The sequence below is a fragment of the Colletotrichum chrysophilum genome (assembly GCF_026319265.1).
Source record: "Colletotrichum chrysophilum strain AFK26 chromosome Unknown scaffold_235, whole genome shotgun sequence".
NCBI classification, from domain to species: domain Eukaryota; kingdom Fungi; phylum Ascomycota; class Sordariomycetes; order Glomerellales; family Glomerellaceae; genus Colletotrichum; species Colletotrichum chrysophilum.
The window spans coordinates 31995-55153 of NW_026517522.1; the positions used below are offsets into that span (position 1 = coordinate 31995).

Genomic DNA, 23159 nt, shown 5'->3' on the forward strand with positions numbered 1-23159 from the left:
GATCAAACCGTCGTTGCTCTGGTACCAGACAGTTGGCAAAAGAAATTACGTGAGCACTAGGAGCCGCCCCATTTGACTACCAGGAACGCAGGCGCAGCGATCACGTCTGCAAAGACCGTCACTCTGCTCGATCGTCCCTCAGTCCAAGCGGGGAAGTAATGCGCACTGCGCAGAGACTCGAAAGCTCATCTCTTTCCAGAGTAAAAATCTGTTTGTAGCTTCAATTCTCTCGTATCTTTTTTGTGCCACCCCGTTCGATAGCTAACAATAGCGTGTCCCAGAAGAAAAAAGTTACAAGACCTCAAAAGCATTCTACCAAACACCCAAACCAGCCACATCAAAGAAGATCTCACAACCTATGTCTCCTAGACAAGCCCTCTTCCCACTACACCAACTGCCCATTAGGAAACATACACACAGCACTCCGGCATTTCACCATCATGTTAATTTGCCGTCGACCTTGCCTGCAGAGCATCGAAGACAAGTGTCCTAGGTCGAAAGGTTGGCCAGGCTGAGTCGGAATCATGCCCACTTGGTCGCTGCCATGGGATGGAGTTGCTAGCAGCCTAGAACTGACACTGCACCGGATTGGCTACCATGACGTGAATGGCACCTGGATGGGCAGGCCACGCGTGAGTGCCGTCGCCATCTCCGAATCCTACCCGCCCTCTTTGAGTCTATTCTCAGCCCAGTCTTTCGCTGCCACTCGTGTGGGAGCTTTCTCTGCCCGCCTCGATGTGCTGCTTCGCATGAGTCGCTTGGCACAGTGCGGATACCTGGCGGGATGCTGAGGCTGTTGGCAGCCTCCACCCACGCCCTCACCAAGCAAACGACTGACCACAACACTAACAAATCACGTTTCACTTCAATCATCATGCCAGTTCATGAGATCGACCAAGATTTTGAGAGTCATGTTTTCGGAAAGATTAAGGCAGAAGTCGAGGCCTTCCACAGCGCAAACCTTGGGTTAAGACTTGCATGCTCGCGTTGGACAGCCCGCGCTCTAGGGGCAGGTCATTCATCCCGGTGTCCATGAATCACAGCTTGGTGTCATATTGGAGCGGGTGCAGCGTGTCTGAAAGCCCGGCAGCTGCCACTCTTCGTCGCCATGCAGACAGTTGCAGGATAATTTGGTACTTGACGCCAATGACACTGGCGTGGAACATACCTCCTAGTCTTTATTTGTGCCCTAGTTCTTGAACTAATGTGTCCGGCTGGTCAGCGAGCGTGGGCAGCTCATGTTTTAAACATGCGGTGGAGGCCCGTCTTTAACACTCGACCATTTGTTCGCAGGTCGAAAATTTCACAACGGTATGCCGCAAATCATTTTCAAAACCTGAATTCCGAAGACGACGATGGTAATCCGATTCAAGGCTTTCTGCAACTAGTACCAGATGTAATAATGTTGCCGTCCAGGAAACAGCGGAGGTTTACATTCGCCCCAATGTTTACTTGCTTTCTTCTCTAAAAGATGGCGTTTGCTCACTGCAGTCTCTTCAGTCCTTCGGTCCTTTGGCACCATGACCGATGAACCTGCTCAGGCACCTCGTGATTTGACATCCACGGAGCAGAGTCAACTAGCCCACGGTTGAATAAATGTAAGTGTTCATCTTCATGCTACCGGACCTGGGCAGATATGGCTCCACATTGTTGAAGAGGATGGCCCTACCTAAATTAACCTGGTAATGTGTCAGGCTTTGGACATGTTGGAAAAGCGGGAAGGGATGACGAGCTTATGATCGTATGGAGGGGTTGGTGGTTAATTGAAAGCGGGGGTACATTTAAGACGTGTCGCGACGAACTCACCTCAAGGTTGCCGTGAATCATTCCAACACGTTGCGCACGGAGAGAACCAGTTTCACTGGGTTATATGGTAAATTCGAAATTTGTCCGGTTTGGTTGAATTTCTCTCGGTTTTGGCTATGCTATTGTGAGGATTGCCAGTCCTGCCTGCTGTCGACATGCAGTCCACCCGTTGAGACGAGTCTCTGCTATCGGTTTGATAAATCTCTGCCCTTCGCAAGGTTTTGTTTGCTCTCCTCAATCGTGAGGTAACCTGCGAAGCAGCACGTCACACTGACCATAGGATGGTGCGTTCGATGCCAGCCTTTACTTCTCATGACAAGCATCATCCAGCTCTCCCTCACTCGCAGTACTCGTTGAAGATTACTATGGTGACGGCAACGTCCATTCTGCCTTCACTGGCGCCGATTGCTGTGTGTCATCACACCCTTCGCATCCACCCAAGCTGTCTGCTAACCCTTTAGCCGAAGGTTCGACTCTGACAGGCAGTTCTAGTCACAATGGCACGACTGCCATGCCATCTCCAGCTATCGAAGCCCTAGCTGGTCATCACGACGCTTCTTCGAAACTTCCTCTGCCTGGAAAAACGGAGAGATTAGCTGAGGAATGGCCTAAGCCACGCTGATATCTTCATCAAGGAACTGGGCTGTCTCCTTCTCAAAGACATATCGGGCTGAGTGAGGGAAGTTCCAAGTTATACATGGGGCCCGCTGGGGCAGTGGTAGAAAACCGAAAAGTAGATGGCAATTTACAGCATTAGTTCCTCCCAATACAATGTTCCTGCTCACCAAAGGTTGTTCCGGTTCTGCTGACCGCGTAGCGACAGCAATCTACGTACGCGAAAGGTAAATATCCTGCCATGATTTCTTCGCCGTAATACCGTACACTGTCTGCGTGTACTTGTGAAACGATAACTTCCTGGTGCCTTGGCTGAGGGTGTCAAGCAAGCCACATCACAAATCAACCTGACGCTTCTAGCGGCTGTGAGTCTTCTCGCCGAATAGTCACTATCTCTTCTGCCAAGGCTACCATGGATTGCCTGTGAATTTGTCTTCAATTGGATTGCTTGGTCACTGACTCAGCCTGAATCGAAAGGCGCGCATCTGCTATTATATTCAGCTGGAGACAGGCTCGTTGGACATTGCCTGTGTAACGTCCCAACCAGACCGGTGCTCACGGACTATGCTGCCCATTCTGAGGATGCACGATTGATTCACTTTGCCAGATCGTCTACCACCTGCTTCTACATTCGCTTGATGGTTTGAGGTAGACTCTGGCATTTATGTCACCAAGTTCTTGAACGTGGTTGGTATTTGACTCAAGCTGTGTGGCATTTTGTAGCGGCTATGCCGCCGCTATTTGCGTTCCTGTTGGTGGTGTTGTTGTTGTATGCGATCTGCTTTGGTTCTAATCCTTGCGCTGCCGCTGCTCCTTTTTATAATCTGCAACGAACCATGTCGTTGATCTGCCCGGGCGTCTGAGCTCTCAAATGATGCATAACATTCAATATAGGTCGCCCTTGCAGCACAACCTTCCGATCCTTGACATCCATGTTTGAAGGCCGGCTCCAACGCCACTTGCTTCTCATCTCTTCAAGCTTGGGCCCAGCAGTCCGATTACTCTCAGCGAGGCCAAGAGTTTGGCTGACGAAGCTCCCAACGACAGGAAGGAACTTGAAACCGTGGCCCGATCCTCCGGTCGCGACACTGAGACCATGGATATCTGGGTGATGGTCAATCAACCAGCCTCCATCGGGTGTCATGGCGTCCCAGCATATTTTCATGTCAAAGAATTTCTTTGTGGCTAAGCTTGGCGCCCATCTGTTTAGGATCCAACGGATGCCCTCTTCTGCGATGGACGGAATCTTTCCGGCCTCATTGGTTCCGACAAGATCGCTGTTCCAAAGAGCAATGCCGACGTCGGATTGATCCTCCCAGCTTGATCGAGAATGCTCGTCATGTGTGAACCCCACGATTCCCAACCCAAGCTTCATGAGACCGGTGGCGGGGTCTGGAGGAAAGAAGTAGCCATTGTGGTAGATGTCTACGGCAGGATAACCTTTCCAAGCTCTCAGCTCTTCTGGGTCTTCTAGTTTCCAGTGGGCAATGGCAAAACCAGTGGGGTGTATCTGGGTGCCTAGACCGGGGAGAAGTTCCTTGTTAGAAGTTGAGAATGCTCCTGTGGCGTAGATGACATGTTCCGCAAAGTGTGACTGCCCATCGGCGGTCTTGACTCCGCGGATCTGATTATCAGAGAGGATATTGGCGACAACACGCCCACACTGTGGATCGCTGATTTGTTTCCCCCCAAGAGATTCAAAATCTTTCATGGCTGAGATAACAGCTTCCTTAGGGTTCGCCCACCCAGCGTGCTGCGCCAAATTTAGTAGATGCAGTGAGCCGAGAGGAAGGAGGAGAAAGAAGTCAGTCTCACGTTGACGTAGTAGAAGTCCCACCCCCGAAGCTTGTCTTTATTTCCTAGGAGCGGAAACTTGCTGTGAAGAGCTGAGACCTTGTCCGCCTCTCCAAAGTCCTCCAAGTCTACCTCATTGGCCCGTAGGACATGCTTGCACTTTTCGACATTCGTATACCCAGGGGGCTGAGCTCCGATACGGCCAGAGAGATGGAAATGCTGCGAGAACACGGGGTCGGTCTGCCAGGCCTCGATGGCTTCTTTGGCAAGCTTGGCGTAGAACGAATCAGCATAGTCCATGCGTATGGCGCGAGATGTGTCGTTGCCGGAAGCAGAGTCGATTGAGGGAAATGATGCAGAGTCAAGCAGCAGCACGTCTATATCATCTCGGTGATGCCGCTGGAGATGCAGAGCGGTGGACAGGCCGAATACGCCGGCACCAATGATGATGACCTTCTTTTTAGGGACAGACGATGTCATTGTATTAAAGGTTTTGGAGTTGAATTTGGAACAAATCTGTCAATTGCAAGTTGCACCTCGAGAATCGTGTTCCAGTTGATAAATGCAGACAAAATCATTGATTATCGGAGTGCAGGGGACCAAGATGTGACACATCTGATGCCTTCACTCTAAACCCAAATGGGTGTAAAATGAACGAGGTCTAAGGTGATGGAGTCAGCATGCTAGTCACATGCAGTATATGCAGAGCGACGCAGCATAGCAAGATAAGGGCTCTTTGCGCTTTACTGCTTTTGGTCTGTTTCAAACGAGCTGCATGAGTAACACAAGTCTTGTGGGTCCATCCTCTCTCTCCCCGCTGGGCGTCTTGAAGCTTGTATGATTGGGCATATCATGGGTCTGATGAGCGATCTGGAATCCCTACAAGTTATTTGCCGTCTCATATCTCTCTTTAGGCCGAGGGTAGTCGTGAGATACACTTGGGTCAAGGTTTAGAGGCGCCGAAAACAGAGTATTTGGCCGTGAGGCCAGCAAGTAGGCTTCGACGAGGTGCTCAATATCAAAACCATCACGTATAAAAGTGCAAACAAGACTATATGTTGCCATCCCATCACACCCATTCAAGCACTTGGTGTCTGTTCAACTTGGTGCTCTCCCACAGAAAGCTGTACCCGTCGCTGCATGCTGCCGCCCGGTGGCCAACCGGGAGGGACCACACCTCCTCAAGCACGCAAAGAATCTGACTCGACGCCGTGTCGCCGGACAGGTTTCGTGAAAACAGCTGCCTGATCCGCTGTGTCAGTGAAACCTTCTGATCCGGGCTATGCAAATGGCATCCCGCGACGAAATACGGCCAAATGTAGCTGGAAGCGCCAAGTGCCCCGTGTTGGGGAACTGCAACGCCAGAGCCTAAAATCCCACCCAGCCGATCCAGGCACATTTCAGTTTGCTCATAAGCTGTAATATCTAATTGAGGATATAAATTCCCCAGCAGTACCACAGTGGCTAAACGAAAGGCTTCGGATGTCTTTTCTAGAAGAGTTGTCGGCGCCGAACACGCGTGCTGGCTTGGCAATTTCGCGCTTGCATCACCGTCTCTGCGCTCAGCGGGTGGAAGTTGGTCCATGGCAAAAAGGTGTTTTGCCATCATGCTGGCCCAAGTCTGTTGTAGACCTCCAGCTGGTAATGATTGCGACCGCGATTGTGCAACTTTTCTCATTCGCGATGTAATGCCCAAAATCGATTTGAGCAGTTCATTGGAGCATCCAGCGAACGGATTGATCTCCTCGGGTGGCCGATCAGCCATGCCCAGCCAGTACTGAGCATGGTCAAAAATCTCAATCTGATCCTCTAGTGGCGACAAGGAAGTAAAGGCGAGTACGCTGCGGGAAGCAAAATACTGGCTGAGAAAAGACACGACAGCTTTCTCGTAGTAAGAGTCATGGGATTCTAGCGGGCCCAAGTCCAACAATCTGCGAACCCCCCCTGCATGCGTCATCCAAGGTCTTGTAGGCAGGCCATGCGAGTCTTTAGGTATTTGTCCCGGGCTGAATATCTCAAAGAAGCATAGCATGAGGATCGTGCTGAGTATTTCCAGTCTCGAGAAGGATGTCCGCTTTTTGTTGTTGAGTGACTGTTGCAAGCCTTGTAGCACTGCTGCCTGGTGACGAAGGGCAACAGTCCGAAAGCGGTCATCTTGCAATTTGACGCGGTTAGCCGTGAAGGCCAAAATGGCTCTCAGTAGGATGTTGGATTTATTGACTAGTGGGAGAATAACTTGGCGATAACTTTTGTTGTAGCCGTTCCTGACAATGCATTGAGGGCACATCTCGGCAACATCTAGACGCCATTACCAATCAGTGTTAGACGACATATACGTCCTATATAGGTCTTACAATAGTGAAAAAGCATGCTGTCCTCGCGTTTCATGTTCGGAAGCTGATATGGGTCGCCAAGCGATGAGATGGAAAGAGAGCATGTTTTAGATGGCATCGACGCGAGTAATGCCCTATTGTCTGTTGAGAATTGATTCATTCCGAGATCAATTCGGCTTGCCAAGTCGTGGTTGTCGTCGACATCGGGTCCGCTTGTGCACGAAGCTGCGGACACAAACATTGCATGGATGGGCTCCTCGAGCCGGTCTACCGAGAAAGTCTCCAACCTCGTTTCCTCGCTCAAAAGGGAATCAGTCTTTTGAGTTGACGCATCGCTCTGTACTCGGTGCCGCCGGGAGCGGTTGTTGCCCATCCTCGCACCTTGTCGTGGCCATTTCAGCTGAGGCTTGTAGGAGCAGTCGATGGCTGCATACTGGCATCTTTGACAAGACGGCTTTACCTCTAATGATTTCCATTATCAATCTCGTCGTTGATCCTCGTTTGGCGTGTTGAAGACCTACCGTCACACTTTATACGTCGCCGTCGACAAGTTTGGCAGCCAGTAGTTGTGCGTGTCGTTGGTCTGCGGGAGCCAGATTTTGGGATATGTGTTTGCATCGTGTTCTCTCATGATGAAAGAAGCAAGGGAGAAATGCGTAAGCTGGATCAAGTGGGCTTGAAGAGGAGAACCGCATCAGCAAACCGGATGAAGGGTGCTTATCATGCAGAATAACCGGGGACGGATGTGCTTATCGGCGGGGACTGACCGGAAGCTGATAAGCGGTCCGGGGATGCCAGGCTTGGCAAGATGGCGGGGTAAGCAACTCAGAAAACTCCAAGCTGCCCAAAAGAACCAGGATGAAGTGTGCAGATTTTTGCGCACACGACCTGGTCCCCTGGCGCAAGGCTCAACAGTGTATCAAATACACCGCTGCCTTCTACTAGCATACCTCGACAAGACGATACATCATTAAGCCAAGGCATGGGGTCATAATATTTGCGTCCAAGGTAATATTCAGCCTCACCAACTGGTTCTGGATCAAGGGGTCGGGGGCCTTCTGGCTGGATAGTCCACTATTCTGATACGTTCCATCCTTCAAAAGCAAGCTTCATATCCTTTCAAGCATGGCGTACTGGTACCTCGGGCCTACTCCTTCACACCTGAGGGAATGTCTTGATGGAACACCGATAATCAAAAGGTAGAACTATACAGACAAATATGAAATAGCGGTATAGCCAAGTGATTATCCAAATAGTAATTCCTCGGCAAAAACGACATTTGAGTGCGCGTACAACCCGCCGGAAACTTCTCAGCTACATAGCTAAAGAGCATATCGGAATAGAGGACTCTCGTCGCCCATATCGGTCAATTGCTCCGTCGTATACTTGGCCATTACCTCCTCGGTCGAAAGGGCTGCCCTTCTGGAGTTGATCCTCTTCAGGATCAGGTAGTAGATGCCGGGCCAGATGACGCCGAATGCTGTCAACATGGCAATGCAGATTCCAAATCCAGTAGGGTATACGGGTGCTTCATCAGGCAGAAAAATGTTAGATCCCACAATCTAAGGGTCTTCGAGTCAGCAAAGCGTTTTGCGTGGTCAGAGGCCTGGGTCAGAACTTACACCCCCGAGCTGGGCTAGGGACATCATTAGTCCAAGTCCGGCTGCACGCTTCATGGAACCAGCCATGTTCAGAGCTACCCAGGCCATCACGGCAGGTGAGATGGGATACAAACCACCAGCCATGAGGAAAATGCCAAAGTATGTTACTCCGGGAATCTGATGGTATCGAATTGTGATGGTAATGATGATGAATCCAATGACAGCCATTGCATTTGGAAGCATGATTGACAGTGCCCGCTGGCGGTAGCGATCGGCTGCCAGGCCAGAAATGACGGTGACAACGCAGGCAAAGATGTACGGCGGAGCAGTCATTGCCTGAGCCTTGACGTTTGAATATCCCAGGCTCTGAACGATGCTGGGCAGGACAAAGCTGATTCCGTACACGACAACGGCCACGGTGAACTCCGTCAACGCCACAGAGTAGGTGTGAATGGAGCGGAACGCCTTCTTAACGTCGGCCATGTTGAAATCCTCTCGCTCCTTAATTCCGCTCTCTCCACCCGCGGTGAATCGGTTCCGGAGCACCAGATACTCGCGCTCCTCGTCTGTCAACCAGCTTGTTACCTTTCCCGGCACAGGCTCAATCAGCCAGAAGCACATAACACCCACAATGACGCTGAAGGCTCCCTCCAAGACGTAGATCCAGCGCCAGCCCCGGTAGCCCCAAGTACTGTCTAGGCGGCCAATCGCAAAAGCAAGAAGTCCAGAGAAAGCGCCTGCAATGGAAGCAGCCGAGTAAAAGATGGTCATTCTCGAATGCAGCTCTTTGGGGCTATACCATGAAGTGAGAATGAAGGAGCAACCGGGGTAGATACCGGCTTCAATAATGCCGAGGATCAATCTGAAAGCTATCCATCCAGCATACGTGCTTTGAACGCCAGAACAGACAATCGTCGATCCGCATCCGATGAGCAGTGATGGGAGCCAGAATCGTGGGCCGACACGCTTGAGCATAATGTTTGACGGGCTGCCTCTAGGTTAGCAACTGCCAGTGTGAAGACCGCTGCCCAGCTCAATACTTACACGCCACCGGCCGCGTATGTGATAAAGAAGACGGCCAGAGACACGTTCCATTGCTGTCCATTTAGGCCGAGGTCTTCCAAAGCACCAGATAATTTGGCGTTGCCTGCAAAGAAATGTGCTCAGTCAATCACACAGGAGGCGTGAGGTTGCACTGAAAGGTATGCTCGATCATACCTGCATTGGAGCGGTCTATGTAAGCCAGAAGATACACCAGCACCAGAGGAGGCAGGATGCGGAAACTGGAACCAGTCAATGAACAGTGACCTTGTCATTTTAACGAACACTCACTCGACTTTTCGAATAAGCGAGGCCTGCTTTTCCTCGGTGAATGACTCTCGCAGACGACAAAAGCGTTCATACTCGGACGAGACCACGCCCTCGGCAGAAAAGCGGCCGTGGAGCGACTCATCTTCGGATGCGATGGCTGTTTTTGTATTCATGCTTGTTGAGGCTGTTGCAATACCGATTCTATCGTTCAAAACAGGAGAAAAGAGGATCGCGCTGCAGGTAGGATGATTGTCTGTCCAAGAAACAAAATGGCAAACTTATATCGAATCCAAACTCGAATCACAGCAAGCCATGAGGTAAGGTCACTGAGCGGCAGGCCGACACCTCCCTGCACGAAGAGATAGACCGAGAGATAGACAAGCAGATAAACTAGGACTTGTGTCTTATGTCTGGCTCCTATTCTTCATAGGCATTATCGGGGAATCAATTCATTTCGTGTGCGGCCCAATGATGAGCGAAGTTTGAGGCATCGCTAGTTTAATTCAGCTTCGCAATCACCTCGATGCCCAAAATTCTTACCCTAGCACCTCTCCCCGCATCAGCCATGGTAAATCTTGATTGACGTTGCATGATAAGCGTTGATACATGTACCCTTGTCGCCCTAGATAAATCGTCGTCGGCAAATGTGTAATTCCCTTGGCGTAGTTTGATTGGACTATTCTTTCAAAAGCACCAATCGCAGAGTCCCTGGATTCGTGACAGCCTAACCATTTCAAGGATGAATTAGACGAGCAGCACCCCACAATCCAAGCCTTGCTCTCGCCCCTAATCTCAGTTCCCCGGTACAAAGGCTAAGCTCAATTGAATACATCGCAAACGAGGTTTATCGATAGATATCGGCTGGCCAGGCCGACGTCTGTCCGGGGTCCGCCCAATTTTCATGAAATGGGTGGGAAATTGACTTGCAGACTATATATTGGCACAAGATTGCAGACTGAACATGAGAATATGGGGTAATCAGCACCGTGAGAGACAAATAACTCAGTCTTTAAGCTCAAGTCAGTCTTCAACCCTAAAACAAAGATGCCAAAGATCACCATTCTAGGTGCCGGGTAGGATTTCACCCCTTTGCGCGACAGCACTTTGATCACGGGTTGATAAGTAAAACCACAGAATCACCGGCCTCACAATCGCGAGTCAGCTACCCAGGGGTTACGACGTGACGATTGTTGCTCGCAACCTTCCCAACGACCCGGAGTCGCAGGAGTGGGCCAGCCCTTGGGCAGGCGCTGTGTTCATGGGCATGATTCCCTCCACACCAAGTGAGCAAAAGATGCAGCTGGATGCCTTTTGGGCGTGGTGGAATTTGGCTCTCGAGCATCCAGAGTCCAGTGTCCGAAGAGTTGACATGTATGACCTTGTTGATGGTTCATCTGAAGACCAAGTCTGGTACGCGAACAAGCTGCCTAACTACAAAGTCTTGTCGAAAGATGAGCTGCCCAGCGGTGCCTCATTTGGCATGGCATACAAATCCATCATTATCACACCTTCAACTTACCTTGCATGGGTCAGGAACCGCCTGGAGGCAACGGGTGTCGAATTTCAGCGCTTGAGCGTCAACTCGCTTTCTGATCTCCGTGGAATGGGACACGATCTGTTAATCAATTGCACTGGTGTGGGAGCCCGCTATCTCACAGATGTGGCAGATCTCGACATGCAAGAGGTTCGAGGCCAGACAATACTCGTCAAGTCGGACTTCAATAAGATCTGGATCCGTCGGGGCAAAGATTATACATATGCGCTGGGAAGGCCTGACGGCACTGCCATCTTGGGAGGCTTGAAGACCTTCGACAGCGTCGACACCGAAGTCGACGACGATCTGCGTTCAAACGTGGGTGGAGAAAAGCATGTGATATGTGGTCGGCAAGGCTCGCTAACATGCTGCAGATTCTACAAAGAGTACATGAGAATCTGCCCATGGACTTCCCTCCTCCGGACCGTGCCGGAGCCGATATCCTGCGAGACATTGTCGGTATACGTCCCCAGAGAAGGACTGGCACCAGGGTAGAGAAAACAGTCGTCAGAGGCCAGCACGTGGTGCATGCATACGGCCCTCAAGGAGGTGGTTATATCTTTAGCTTCGGGCTTGCAAACGAGGTGGTTAATCTTGTCGAGCGTTTCGTGTCAACAGAGCACATCCCTGCGACGCAATTGAGGGCAAATCTCTAGCTATAGGAAGCTTCGTCAGTAGATCTGAGGCTACTTCGGGCACCACGGTGTTGTCGGGGTATGGGCAACGGGTGTGACCTGTGGAGTTGCCACTTTCGCATCGGTAGACCCCTTCGAGTTCTTGATCTTCGTCACGGCCCTGATATCCTCATTCACAGAGAGATCATAGAAGTTCAATGGTAGTAGGCAATACGCCGCACGTTGACATAACGTACGTGGAGAGTTATGAGTTGCAGAAGAGGCACTTCGAGGCCATTGCGGCCATCGCGGATCGGAATGCTCGTCCCATGAAAGTCAAAGTCAAACGTGAGCCATCCTGCTCCTTTCAGCCACGTCCTCCGCATGTCTCGCGCAGGGCGCGGTACAGACGCTATACCGGCGAACCAAAAGGCATGTCCACAGTTGTAATCACAGCTGCAGATTCGGATTGGGTATGGCCGTCTTTATTATGGAGATGAATGGTTCGTGCAACTGGCAGCCTCGCCATCGACATTTATATCTTTGTCGATAGCATATTTCTCTTGGAATCTAGTGGTGTCTGTCTGGATTTCGTCCGGTCAGTGCTGGGACATTGTGAGAGTCGCTGTGTAGTATTCGTACTACCATGTAGAATTCTCCTCGGAAACTAATACACCAATGCTGTTATGGCGGAATTCAGCCACGTCGATCCACATCACAAATCATTTCTAGGCTGTGCGAAGCATCTAGACGTCACACCCAGGATACCAACAACGGTCAGAACACTACACTACAGTCCTTTGGGTATGCACAGACTTCTTTTAGACAGTTCTAAGAGGCCTGTCGTCAAGCGGATTGGACAATCTTACTTGCAAGATGTGTCAGCGCGTGCGGGATACGTCTCAGCACAGTATTCATGAGATATTTTACGAACGCATTCCTCAGCCTTTATTGATATCGCATGCGCGACGCTCTATGCAAGCCGCCAGAGCGGCTTAGCGGAACGCTGTTTTCGAGCTAAGATGAGGAGACTGATGGAAGAGACAATGATCGATGCTGGGAACGCCATTAAATTCACTGGAATGATGAGGACCGACTTTCATCGTGAGAGCATTGGCACTTATGTCATTGTTAGCGTTCATTCCTTCCCATCCTATGAGCACATATCCTACGTTGGTATCACAACCCGTATCAAAGTCGCTGTTCTCGGGCAACTTTCTCAGGCTCAAGTGACATTCACAGTCAGAAGATGGCAACGCCGCGTCTGAATCCTCGCCAGCAACATTACTCTCCATCCGCTGCGCTCTTAGGGGATGTGGTGTCCTTCGAGTAGGCCCAGGAGAAAGAGGTGGATAGAGATTCAGCAGTAGATTCCAAAGAGACTTTCTCAGCTCCTGCATTCGACCGAGGTGACTGTTCTTGCGGTATTGAAAACGCCCTACTTGGAGACTTCGCATGAAGAGTGAGCCTTTCGTATCTTACGAGCAGAAGCATGGCTGAGAAAATCGAAGATGTACTGGAAACAGCTCGAGAAGAAGGGCTTAATTACGTATAAGTACCGTCCCAGCTACTGGTGTTGGCTAAGGGTTGTGGTATGGACGGGCAGAACAACTAGAGAAATGGGGGAACGGCCGGGTAGCTCGGCAGGAAAGAGTCTGTCACGGTGATCAGACGGCGTTTTAGCACCACGAAATGGAAAGACTACATGCTCCTTTAGCTTTATGAAGATGTAGTCACGAGCCGCGAGATAGCGCATGAAAACCCATTTTAGCCGAGACTGCTTGCAATCGGATGCAAATCACATAATGAAAGCGTGGGTACCTGCTTCATATAATTCAAGACTTCTCTATTGAAACCCTTAGTAGGACAAACCGGTCTATGTTTGCCATGACATATGAGACGGGCATCTGGGTGTGGTCGACCATCTTTTGTAAAGATATTGGCTCTCTTTCGATACACACTTGGGAGAATAGCCAAGAAGTAACTGGCGAGATAAGAAAACCTGAACTTCAAACCGGACCCAGCATCAATGGTATAATCGATGTCGTTCAATAGGCAATCAGCAGCAAAGGAGAACGAGCTGCAAATGGCCATGATGACAGAGAGTCATTCCGAAAATTAGGGTATCTCAACATAGCCTGATCTGGCAAGGCCAACTGGAAGAGGCGTCTCAAAACCAAGAAAGCAGCACAGCAAAGGAATATCAACTCAAGCAACAAATATTGGGGTTATCAACATACAAAAACTTAGTATTGGTTGTTCGAAGGGCGGCGACAAGGTTGGTTCTTATCGTCTACGGTAGGAAAGGCGCCGCAACAATGTTCCACAACGAATCGGGCGAGGGAAGCAGGGCACAGGGCATGTCTGGGTCTTTGTTTTATGCGCCAACAACCAACGAGGCATGGGGCATCTTTCCAGCATGTATTTGATGGTCTTTGAACTCCCACATGTAATAACGCTACTTCCGGTGGTGCGTAGGCGGGAGATCTACCAGTAATGACACCACACGACGTTCCAAATTTCCAAAGTGTGAACATGAAATTTGTCGTGAGGTGAAGTCGAAATTTGCCCAGATATGAGAAGTATTTTGAGGGGTCTGCGGCTACTGGCAAGATTTCAAAGATATCCTCGTTCCCAACATCCAAACCATGTGACTTTGATGTTTCCTGTGAGCATATGTGTTTCATGGATCTCACACTCTGGTGCATCTTTCGAACATTGTCAACACCGGAGGCCTCTTGTGGAAGATTCCGACGCCTGTGGATTCAGTCTTCCTCACACGGCAAAATACATGCCTTCAACGCATGCCATCAATCGCCTCAAAACATTGTAGAACCAGGCTTGCGACATAAGTAGTACAAAGCACGTTTGTATAGTTGTCTCTGCTCCTTTTTGACGAACCCGCAACCACAATAACGCCGTCCAAGCGCTGCAACGAAACCCAACAGACACCAGCAACTTGACCCAGCCTTATTATCTTCACGCAGAAAACATGTCGAAGGCCAGAAAAAAGCGGCTTGACCACGTGGGTTCATGCTATCATGCGTCCTGAATGCCCTCTGACAAGACAGCACTCCGCAGGTGCAGTCTTTCCGAAACGCAAAGCCGACATCTCGACGTCGCCGAACGAATACTCCAAATCAGCCACGAAAGCCCCCTACCCGAAGGCATCCATTCACAACGCACCAGAACCCGCAAATCTAGTCAAATGTTGCATGTATACCACGATACCGAACAGTTTGCTAGCCTGCAATCTTGCAAAAAATGTTTTGCGCCTGCTGAAATCGAAATACCGGACCGACCAAGACGCCAAAAGCAGTTGAAGGGAAAGGTTCGGACGATGTGGCAAGAGTGTCATAATCAGTTCCATTCATGGTTGACCATGCCAAAACTATTCTTACTAGCGAATGTCTTTGAACTCGTGAAAGGAGTGAGATGCTCCCTCGCTTCTATGATGCGCAATACTCGCAACGCTGTAGTTGCACACTACCATGTCCGTTTAAGGATGGCCAAGACATACCTAATGATACCTTGCTGTCGTGAAGAAGGCTCCAGCGAGTACGAAAATCGGCGGACGGATGGAATGCAGTTGAGTCCAGTTGACTTGCACGGGTAATGACTCTGCATTTCTATCCTCCGGAGAAGCATGTGAAAACTCTGGTGCATTTGGCTCCGGCAATCATCAATCGCTAGCTGCTGTGGCTGGTTTCATACACGTCACCTTTTGTCACAAATATCGGAGCCTCCTGTACCGCGTCAAGGCAGACGCTCTCCCTTGCGGACAACCTTCCATCTGAACACCTTCGCCCGCCTCTTGCATCGTCTCTCGCTGCGCTCGTTCCAGTCGCTGTTCGCCTCTACCCCGAGCTTCTTACTTTAAACTTCCAATGCCCACAATTCTTTCCTTAAGAACCACTAGGAGGGTATTTCCTATGTAGCTCCCGTGCCCTTCCTCCACGTCACAGCAAGACGTGAACACCATTGAGCTTCAGCTCCAGAGATGGATGGACTTACTGGGGTCAAATTGCCTCGTGACTCACTTCTGAGGAAAAAAGGTAATGCTGCTCGAAATTCTGAAAGCAACCTCCTGAAGTTGTCGTGTAAAGGCTTTTACGCTTGTCCCTAACATCCTATGATTGGAATGTGGATCAAGGCCAGGCATGGAACAGTTGGCAACAATCAGTGACATCTTGAGCTTTGACAGTCTAAATTGGACTTTGCACGCCTAGCTGGCATTCTAGACAAGCCTCCTATCCGACAGCCTCTACAGCCGTGAGAATCCTGGAGAAAGCTCATACATCGCTAAGTCGAGCTGGCTGTCGTGCAAAATCTGGAGACCCCTGAAAGAGTTGAAGGCTGTGTTACGGTCATGGCACAGTAGTGTGAAAAGCCGAATTACAAGGCCCGATTCTTCCAGGATGCCACTTAGACTGGGTCAATCGGCACGGTCCGTCTCAGCTTACGTATCTTCCCAACCAGATACAATCGGAAACATGCAGATCAGCAGAAGCGGGAGGCCGACAGATACAAAGCTGGGGAAAGTTCGTAAAGGAAGTCCAGATGCTCGCGCGATCCTATGTTTGAGAGCGGACGGCATTTGACAGGCTGAGAACGTGGAGAGAGAACACTGGGTGACATGAAACGGAGGGGCGTGTTCCGTGGGTGAAGCGTCTTCTGGCGTAGTTTCTACAGCTCAACAACGAAGATGCGTCCAGAATTTTGTCCATTCCATTCAATTTGATCAAGACCATCCACTTATCGTGTGCTAGTAACTTCCTCGCCAATGATCTCGCGCGTCAACACGTTGATCTCACTATCATGTAAGTCATTTCTTGTCGCACCTGCTCAACCCTTCTACTGACCTCAACCACCATCATCATCAGATGAATTTCCAGCCGACAGGCTTTGCCATAAGAAAGCACATCTCTGGTCCGCCTAGCAAACATTCAGGCGGGCGGGACTCGCCGTTGATGTGAGAATCAGCTCAAGGCCACAAGACCGCTGACTGCTTTTGGACTGCGGATGTATCATGACGAACTCCCGAAACACCACCTGCCTCTCCAGGCTTTCTATATGACTTTGGCGTGAAATGTGAGGGGGACCAACGTGTTAATCATCCATGTGTCTCCCTCTGCAGTTAAAAGGTCATCGGATCGGAGAAATGTCTTGGGTATGACCAAGATCGACTGGCGGAGATGATGAAAGAAGAGGTGATGTGGTAGTGTTGAGGCCTTAACCGAAATCATGACAAAAGGAGACGGGCGGAGATCCCCAAGATTGCAAAGACGCAAATGAGAATGAAGGATGCGGCGGGAGAAATGGTTCCAGATCGCAATCTGTTCACCGGTGTATTGATCGTATGGGACGAAAGCAACTTGTTGGCAGAGGGATCAGCATCAACTTTGGGAATAGCTCCATCCTCGTATGTGATATCGGAAAATCGGACGACGGCTTTCGTGGGACCGGCAGTCTTGGTGGTGTGCCTCCCGGTATCCTCGGGGTGTCGGTGCGTGATGGCTTTGGTTCGGACGTCAGTTGGGCGGATGGCTCTCTGCGTGTGAAGGCTTGCTCGTTGCCGAGCGATGGCGCCATGGATAGGACAATCGATCTCCTGAGAGACGAAGTAAGTTAGCCTGAACTGCAGCGGTAGCTGGCGGATCCTAGTGTGGGCTTACCGAGCGAGCGATGAAGACGTCCTCGACAGCCAAGATGGAATTGGACGACTGGTACCCTCTGGAAGCGAGATACCTAGATAGGGCGGAGCGGTCGGTCGAAAGAGCGTGCAAGCGCTGGCCGGGCAGCCGAAAGGCGGCTGTGCCGACAGTCGCGAGGTTGCGAAACTCGACAACCTGATTAAACCAGGCCTCGACGACTTGGAAATCTGCTGTCACCGACGGAAAAGAGGCCGCAAGTTGGAGAAGATAGACGACACGCGCCTCAGCGACGCGCTGCTCGTGGAGGAGAATTGGTGCGCCGTATGCACGTTGACAGGGTCGCCCGACCTACGGGCTGTGGCCATGTGGAGCGGCATTCCAGGAGATGGCGCAGCGGCTCATGATGTTTGCCATTGGGACGGACTGAATCAATCCGCGAAGCAGACGAATGGCAATCGCAGGTTGCCTAACACACCAACGGAGTGATTTGAGATTGGACAGGCGAGTCAGAAGGAGCAGCGGGCTGGCAGGGTGATGATTGAGCGAAGATGGGGATTGAGGTGTAGGTGCCGCCGGTGATGTTCTCGGCAAGAATGAGCCGGCTTGGCCGTTCTTGCCCACTTCACTCAACTCAATGTCCCTGATTTTCAGTGCGATGCGAGGAAGGCACGACACGACGGCGCCTTCCATCTCTTGCTCGCAGACTCCTGCAAGGTACCCAGGTACGCTGCCGTTCCACTTGTTCAGGACCCGCCCTGGCTCTCAGTGGCACGGTCATACATTTGAGGCAGGAACTTCGGACCAGACGACGGCCTGGGACAGACCACTTACTTGAGATGCGCCGGGCACGTAGGCACATAGGCGGACAAGAGGTGGCATGATTCGGGATGTCGATGAGGCACTCGAGTGATGTTGCATTCCAGGCAGCACTTAGGTACAGACCCTGGCTGCGGGGCGGCCCGACCCCCGAAATGCCTGTTAGCGAGGGTGCAGCCCACACCCTCGGAAGTGCCTCATTCTTCGATTCAGTATGCCTTCCAGCCAAAGGATGGACATGCCGATTATATGCACATGCATCTAATAGGTATTAGTCGTCGGGAGCAATGCCGACTTCTGCAGAAGCCCAAAGGCAAAAGCAACAGTGTCATGAGGCCGGCTCAAGGCAGATAAAATCCCGGTCGGCTGTGAAGTCGGCAATAACAATGCTGCGTCTTCACGGGGGAGAAGCGGTACTTTTCTGTGCTCGCACACTTTGACTGCACTACGAACAAGACAATTGAGGCTAATGCCAAAAACATAGCGGTATTGCAATTGACCACATAATTCCAAGCGACCCAACATCACGACGGGGCGTGGTACCCCAGGTTCTGAAGTGGGGGGCCTGAACCTACTGTGACCCGCGTCGCGACCGTCTCCATGGCGGGGTACAGCCAGCACCACTAGGTGTGCAAGATGACAGGCAGGGACTGAGTGCTATATCATTCTCTACCAACCTCACAGCCGTCCCGCCGAGTCTTCCAGGGGCACTTTTTTCTTGTTCCGGGGCGTTTCCAACAATGCTTCCGATTCCGCCGTTGACACTGTCATCGATTCCACCATAGTTTCCGCCCCACATCCGAGCATTGCGGATCAGGTTGGCCACAGACAAGCGTTGCCGTCTATCTCAGAGGTCAGATTGACGAATATAAGAGTCAAGGGCAAGCCTTTCGGAACACGATGCAACTGTTGTGTCTTTTCGTTTCGCCGTGGTGTTGGCATGTCGATTTTAGCGTGTGACTGCGACCGTCACCGTTGAACTTTTGGGGGTCGTCCCTCGTCGCCTTGGCTACGTACCTCGCTGGAGCCAAGCCCATGGCGCGTCACTCCACTACCGTGAAATTGGCAGTCGGTCACCCTCGTCTTGGGTGACATCAGTGATTCCAAGCACTCCCAAGAACACATCGCCAGTCGGTCTCTGGCGGATTCGCACGCGGCATGCACCCTAGTCGCGCCGTAAACTTCTGCCAACTGTGTGTGGTCTGGGGACATGCCTCGACGGCAAGCCGTATGTACGGGATGGGATGTTTCAGGGGTCGCAGCTCAGTATTCGCTAGCTGGGGCAGCGCGGCGCTGTGACGGGCGAGTCCTCAAATACCGACTGCCGCATAGCGCTGAAATCGGCAGCAGGTCACTACGCTGAGAACTTCCGCAGACAGGTCCTGCAGATGTAGAAAGGCCCTGCCGATGCCCTGCAGAAAGGTCCTGCCGATTCAAACTGCTGCCGATACAGAAAGGTCCTTTCGATGAGTAAAACGTGGACAGCATTCGTTGCAGACTTCAGAATCAAGGGCAGAACTATCCGCAGGTCGACCTGGGCAACCACCTCGCGCTCTGCTGTATGAAGGAGACGTGTTGACCTCGAAATCACGGAGATACCGCTTCGGACACATACTGCTCTTGGGGAAAGGAGTGCGGCCCACGGAAGATGGGACTTGCGCGACGGAAGCTTCGGATGCCCTCGAAACCGCGGTGCGTCTCAGCAGAACTCCATCTTCTTACGGACCACCCCGTTGGTCACGATTCTAGCAAGTCTTGATACTGCATTTTGCGGAGGGTGGCGAACCCGACGACTTCTGGGGGCATTTGTAGTCTACCATCTTTCGGTTAGAACTTTCTCACAATGGGAACTTTGGGAGGCGCGCTTAGGAAAGCTGCCATATTGGGAGGCGCTTTTGGAAGGGGTGGGATCTTTCTGTAGCTGGAGCTTTCCGTGTGGAGTCTCTGAAGTGGTAGCTTGGAGAAAGCCGAGGAAAGCTACCACTTCGATGGGAGGTTTTGGAGCAGGAGCTTTCCAAATTTGAAAGGAGTGGCAGCTTTTGAGGAAGGGGAGCTGCAGGCAGGAGTAGGAGCTTCTAGCAGGCGGGGGGGCTTTCTCATTAGAATTATCGACGCTTTGGTTTGACACCAGAAATCAATGTCAAACTCCCAGACGAACGACTGAAGATGCAACTCAAATGGATTCGCTCCTTCCACCTTCGATTCCAAGACAACTCATAGAAGTGCGAACAGACTGATAATAAAGACCGGGTACTCCCGTGAGACAGCCAACCCTGAACAGGTCCCTTAGACGGGACGGTGGCCGGTGGACACGACCGTCGAATTCTGCGTAAAACTCGTGAAAGGTGAAGGTAACGGATCCTCTTCATGAACCCAGCTACAAACCTGTGGTTAGGGGGGTAAGAAAACGTCCATCGGGATGATGTCCTTCGGCAATATGCTCACCACGACATGGATATCAAACGGGAAGACGACGCCAGGTCAGCAGTGGAAGGAGCCTGACCTGACTTGCGGCCGATCTGGGGGCGGCAATGACAGATTGATGTGGGTGATGTTGAAGTTGAAGCAACATGGCGTGTGCGCGACAAAAATGTAAGACACGTGGTACGAGAGCATGGGAGGTTGATCGGGAATACAAAAGTTCAAACTCTTCTGAGCTTCAAGTATTCCCGACAGTGCATCGAACCTGAGGGCAGAGGGGAGGTCATTTTGCGCCCAGAGGAGGCAAAGGGTAGACGGATGAGCAAGAAAGCACGACCGTTGATGCTAAGACGGGCATGGTTGAACATCAAGAAGAAGATGATGAATGTCAAATCTTATCCCAAGGCGGTCCAAGATGAATTTGCAGCGAGAAGCTCTCCCCTGTTGGCCTGCAGGTCGCCCGGGGCGTTTGGCGCTGCCGAGTGTGTGATGCTAAAGCCAGGAAACCCATTGCCCCCCTCCCCCAAGCTGGCAAAGGAGCGGGGCAAGGGATCGGGCATGTGTTTGCAGCAGGCGCGATGAGCAGGATGTTTGGGTAGAACCTGCCGGTATTAAAATCATTAAGGGAATTTCGTCCCCGGGTCGTGCCTTCCACCTTTCTGGCCGCCGTCTTTTCAATGAGGCTTCTCGCATTCATCTGCCCCTCTGATCTTTTCCTGCACAACCTGCATCGGGCTGGAATCGCCCCCGACAGCATCACGGGCGAAACTGCACAGCAGCTTCACACTCACGCAATATAATACGCAGACGACCATCAACAATGTCTCGCCAAGCTTCCGCGTCCGACCGCGGCAAGATGACCAACCCGGACGAGCGCCCGCCGGCTGATTCCGCGTACGCAAAGGCAATCCGCGACATACTGGCGACTCCCAAAGCGCAGAAACCACGCCGGTACGCAGCCTGAGATGCGTACCCATAAATTCCAATCTACTGACATGGCGTTTCATGTCTAGTTTCGATGCCTGGGCATCTACAGCCAAGGACGCGCAGTCCAAGACGGAGCAGAAATCGGTTCCCAACGCCCCGCCTGACCAGACGGCCCAGCAGGCAGGCCGGCGCGATGAAAAGGCCTTCGACCCTGATAAGACTCCTGCGCGATTCAAATTCGACAACACCATTCGCTGATCCTAAATGCGTCTTCTGGCTCGCTGGTCGGCACAATCATTCCCCACCTACATCATGAACATGTTGGTCTTCAAGTGGAGGGGAACAGCGGCCAGGCGCCGGCTCGGTGGACAGGATGATGGGAAGCACGAGAAGATCGGCACGATCCAGGCTAGAAAGTTAAAACGGCAGTCGCTTCATGGGAAGTTTTATTATTACGTACGAAATCCTTGCTGTCCGTCCCACACAAATCATATTCTTCAAAAGTGCAAATAGCACTTCTTTCGGCTTTGGCTGCAAACATGGAAATTCAACAACGTGACGACGCATCATGGCCAAAGAAGCGACACCCAGTGTAACCATTGAATGGCTCCTCAAAGCGTGGTGATGATCTGAGTCATGACTCACTAATCCAAATGTCGGGCCGCATGGGCTTGTTTCTCGGACTGCCGTCAATGAAGCCATGTTGAGCCAGCTCGGGCAGAAGTTCTGCCTCGAGCGAAGTGCTAAAATGTTTAAATCAACGTCCCCTCTTTCACCAGGACGCCGGTCGACGGGAGCCCACTGCGCTGGAGGTTGCGCACTGAAGCATCAGACCTCCTCTATTCTTTCAATGACCTGCTGCCGACTCTGGGGCTAAAAATTGGCAGTTGCCGCCCATTCGCAGTGTCCACCAGCATTGTCACGGGACGCATCCTCATTCCACACCACATCTCATTGTCTGTGAGGTCGCATTCGTTCATCCAACAAAACTTCCAACTCTAAAATGATTACGTTCTGCTCGAAATCGGATGCAGTTTGTTCGGTGTTTGTGTCAGGTTCGTTGGGCGACTTGTCATCGGCATCCATGGTACAAATGCCTGCATCCCAGATGACGTGCCGAAAGGAACGAGCAGTACCTCACTGTGTCCCTGGCGAAGAAGGCCAGCCTCCTTCTCCACCTGATTTCTTCGCGCGCTGACGACATTGACTCTGTGTTACTAGATATAGACGAAAATGTCTCTTGTGGCTGGCATCATACACTGGAATTGGAACGCCTGCCGGAAAGATAGCAAGCTGTGGGTGTTTTCCTAAATTTTTACAGTGCCCCTGGCCCTCGCAATACTCTGCTCATAAGCGTATGTATACAGTGCTAGCCTATCGTTTGTCTGAACCTGTTCATCATTTGCGGCTGCACCTAACTTCCCCTCCCATGCTCTGACGACGGGCAGGCCTTCGGCAATACATCTACATCTGCCTGGCTCTTCGATTTCAAGGCTTGCCGCTGTAAGTTGATCCGTCTCCGCATATCTGAGAGAAAGTTCTTTTGTTAGGTGTGTGTTCTTCCATCCGTCAAGGTGACGAACGATGATGTGCTGGCTTTGGTTCCCAAGAAAGGACGCTCGCAGGACTGTCACCTTGCCCTTCATAATCATTTCTTTCCGCATCTCCCAACACATACGACCATACCCATTGGAAAACTCGGGATCCCGTCCGCTCTCCCATAGATAAGCCAA

The 23159-nt window shown here is 51.3% G+C and overlaps 4 protein-coding genes across 4 annotated transcripts; 2 read left to right on the forward strand and 2 right to left on the reverse strand.

Annotated features, from left to right (window-relative positions):
• Positions 1 to 3238: 3238 nt before the first annotated feature.
• Positions 3239 to 4695, reverse strand: COL26b_013515 (uncharacterized protein; the record flags this gene model as incomplete). The annotated part of the gene is made up of 2 exons (XM_053186113.1): positions 3239 to 4174; positions 4237 to 4695. 2 exons carry the CDS (start codon positions 4693 to 4695, stop codon positions 3239 to 3241), a joined length of 1395 nt encoding a protein of 464 aa, XP_053029942.1.
• Positions 4696 to 7870: 3175 nt separating this feature from the next.
• COL26b_013516 (uncharacterized protein) lies at positions 7871 to 8920 on the reverse strand (the record flags this gene model as incomplete). Its single annotated transcript, XM_053186114.1, has 2 exons — positions 7871 to 8110; positions 8171 to 8920. 2 exons carry the CDS (start codon positions 8918 to 8920, stop codon positions 7871 to 7873), a joined length of 990 nt encoding a protein of 329 aa, XP_053029943.1.
• Positions 8921 to 10504: 1584 nt separating this feature from the next.
• On the forward strand, positions 10505 to 11650 carry COL26b_013517 (uncharacterized protein; the record flags this gene model as incomplete). The annotated part of the gene is made up of 3 exons (XM_053186115.1): positions 10505 to 10533; positions 10631 to 11312; positions 11369 to 11650. The coding sequence occupies 3 exons, from the start codon at positions 10505 to 10507 to the stop codon at positions 11648 to 11650; spliced, it is 993 nt and encodes a 330-aa protein (XP_053029944.1).
• A 9669-nt stretch (positions 11651 to 21319) lies between these two features.
• COL26b_013518 (uncharacterized protein) lies at positions 21320 to 21684 on the forward strand (the record flags this gene model as incomplete). The annotated part of the gene is made up of 2 exons (XM_053186116.1): positions 21320 to 21450; positions 21513 to 21684. The coding sequence occupies 2 exons, from the start codon at positions 21320 to 21322 to the stop codon at positions 21682 to 21684; spliced, it is 303 nt and encodes a 100-aa protein (XP_053029945.1).
• Positions 21685 to 23159: the final 1475 nt, after the last annotated feature.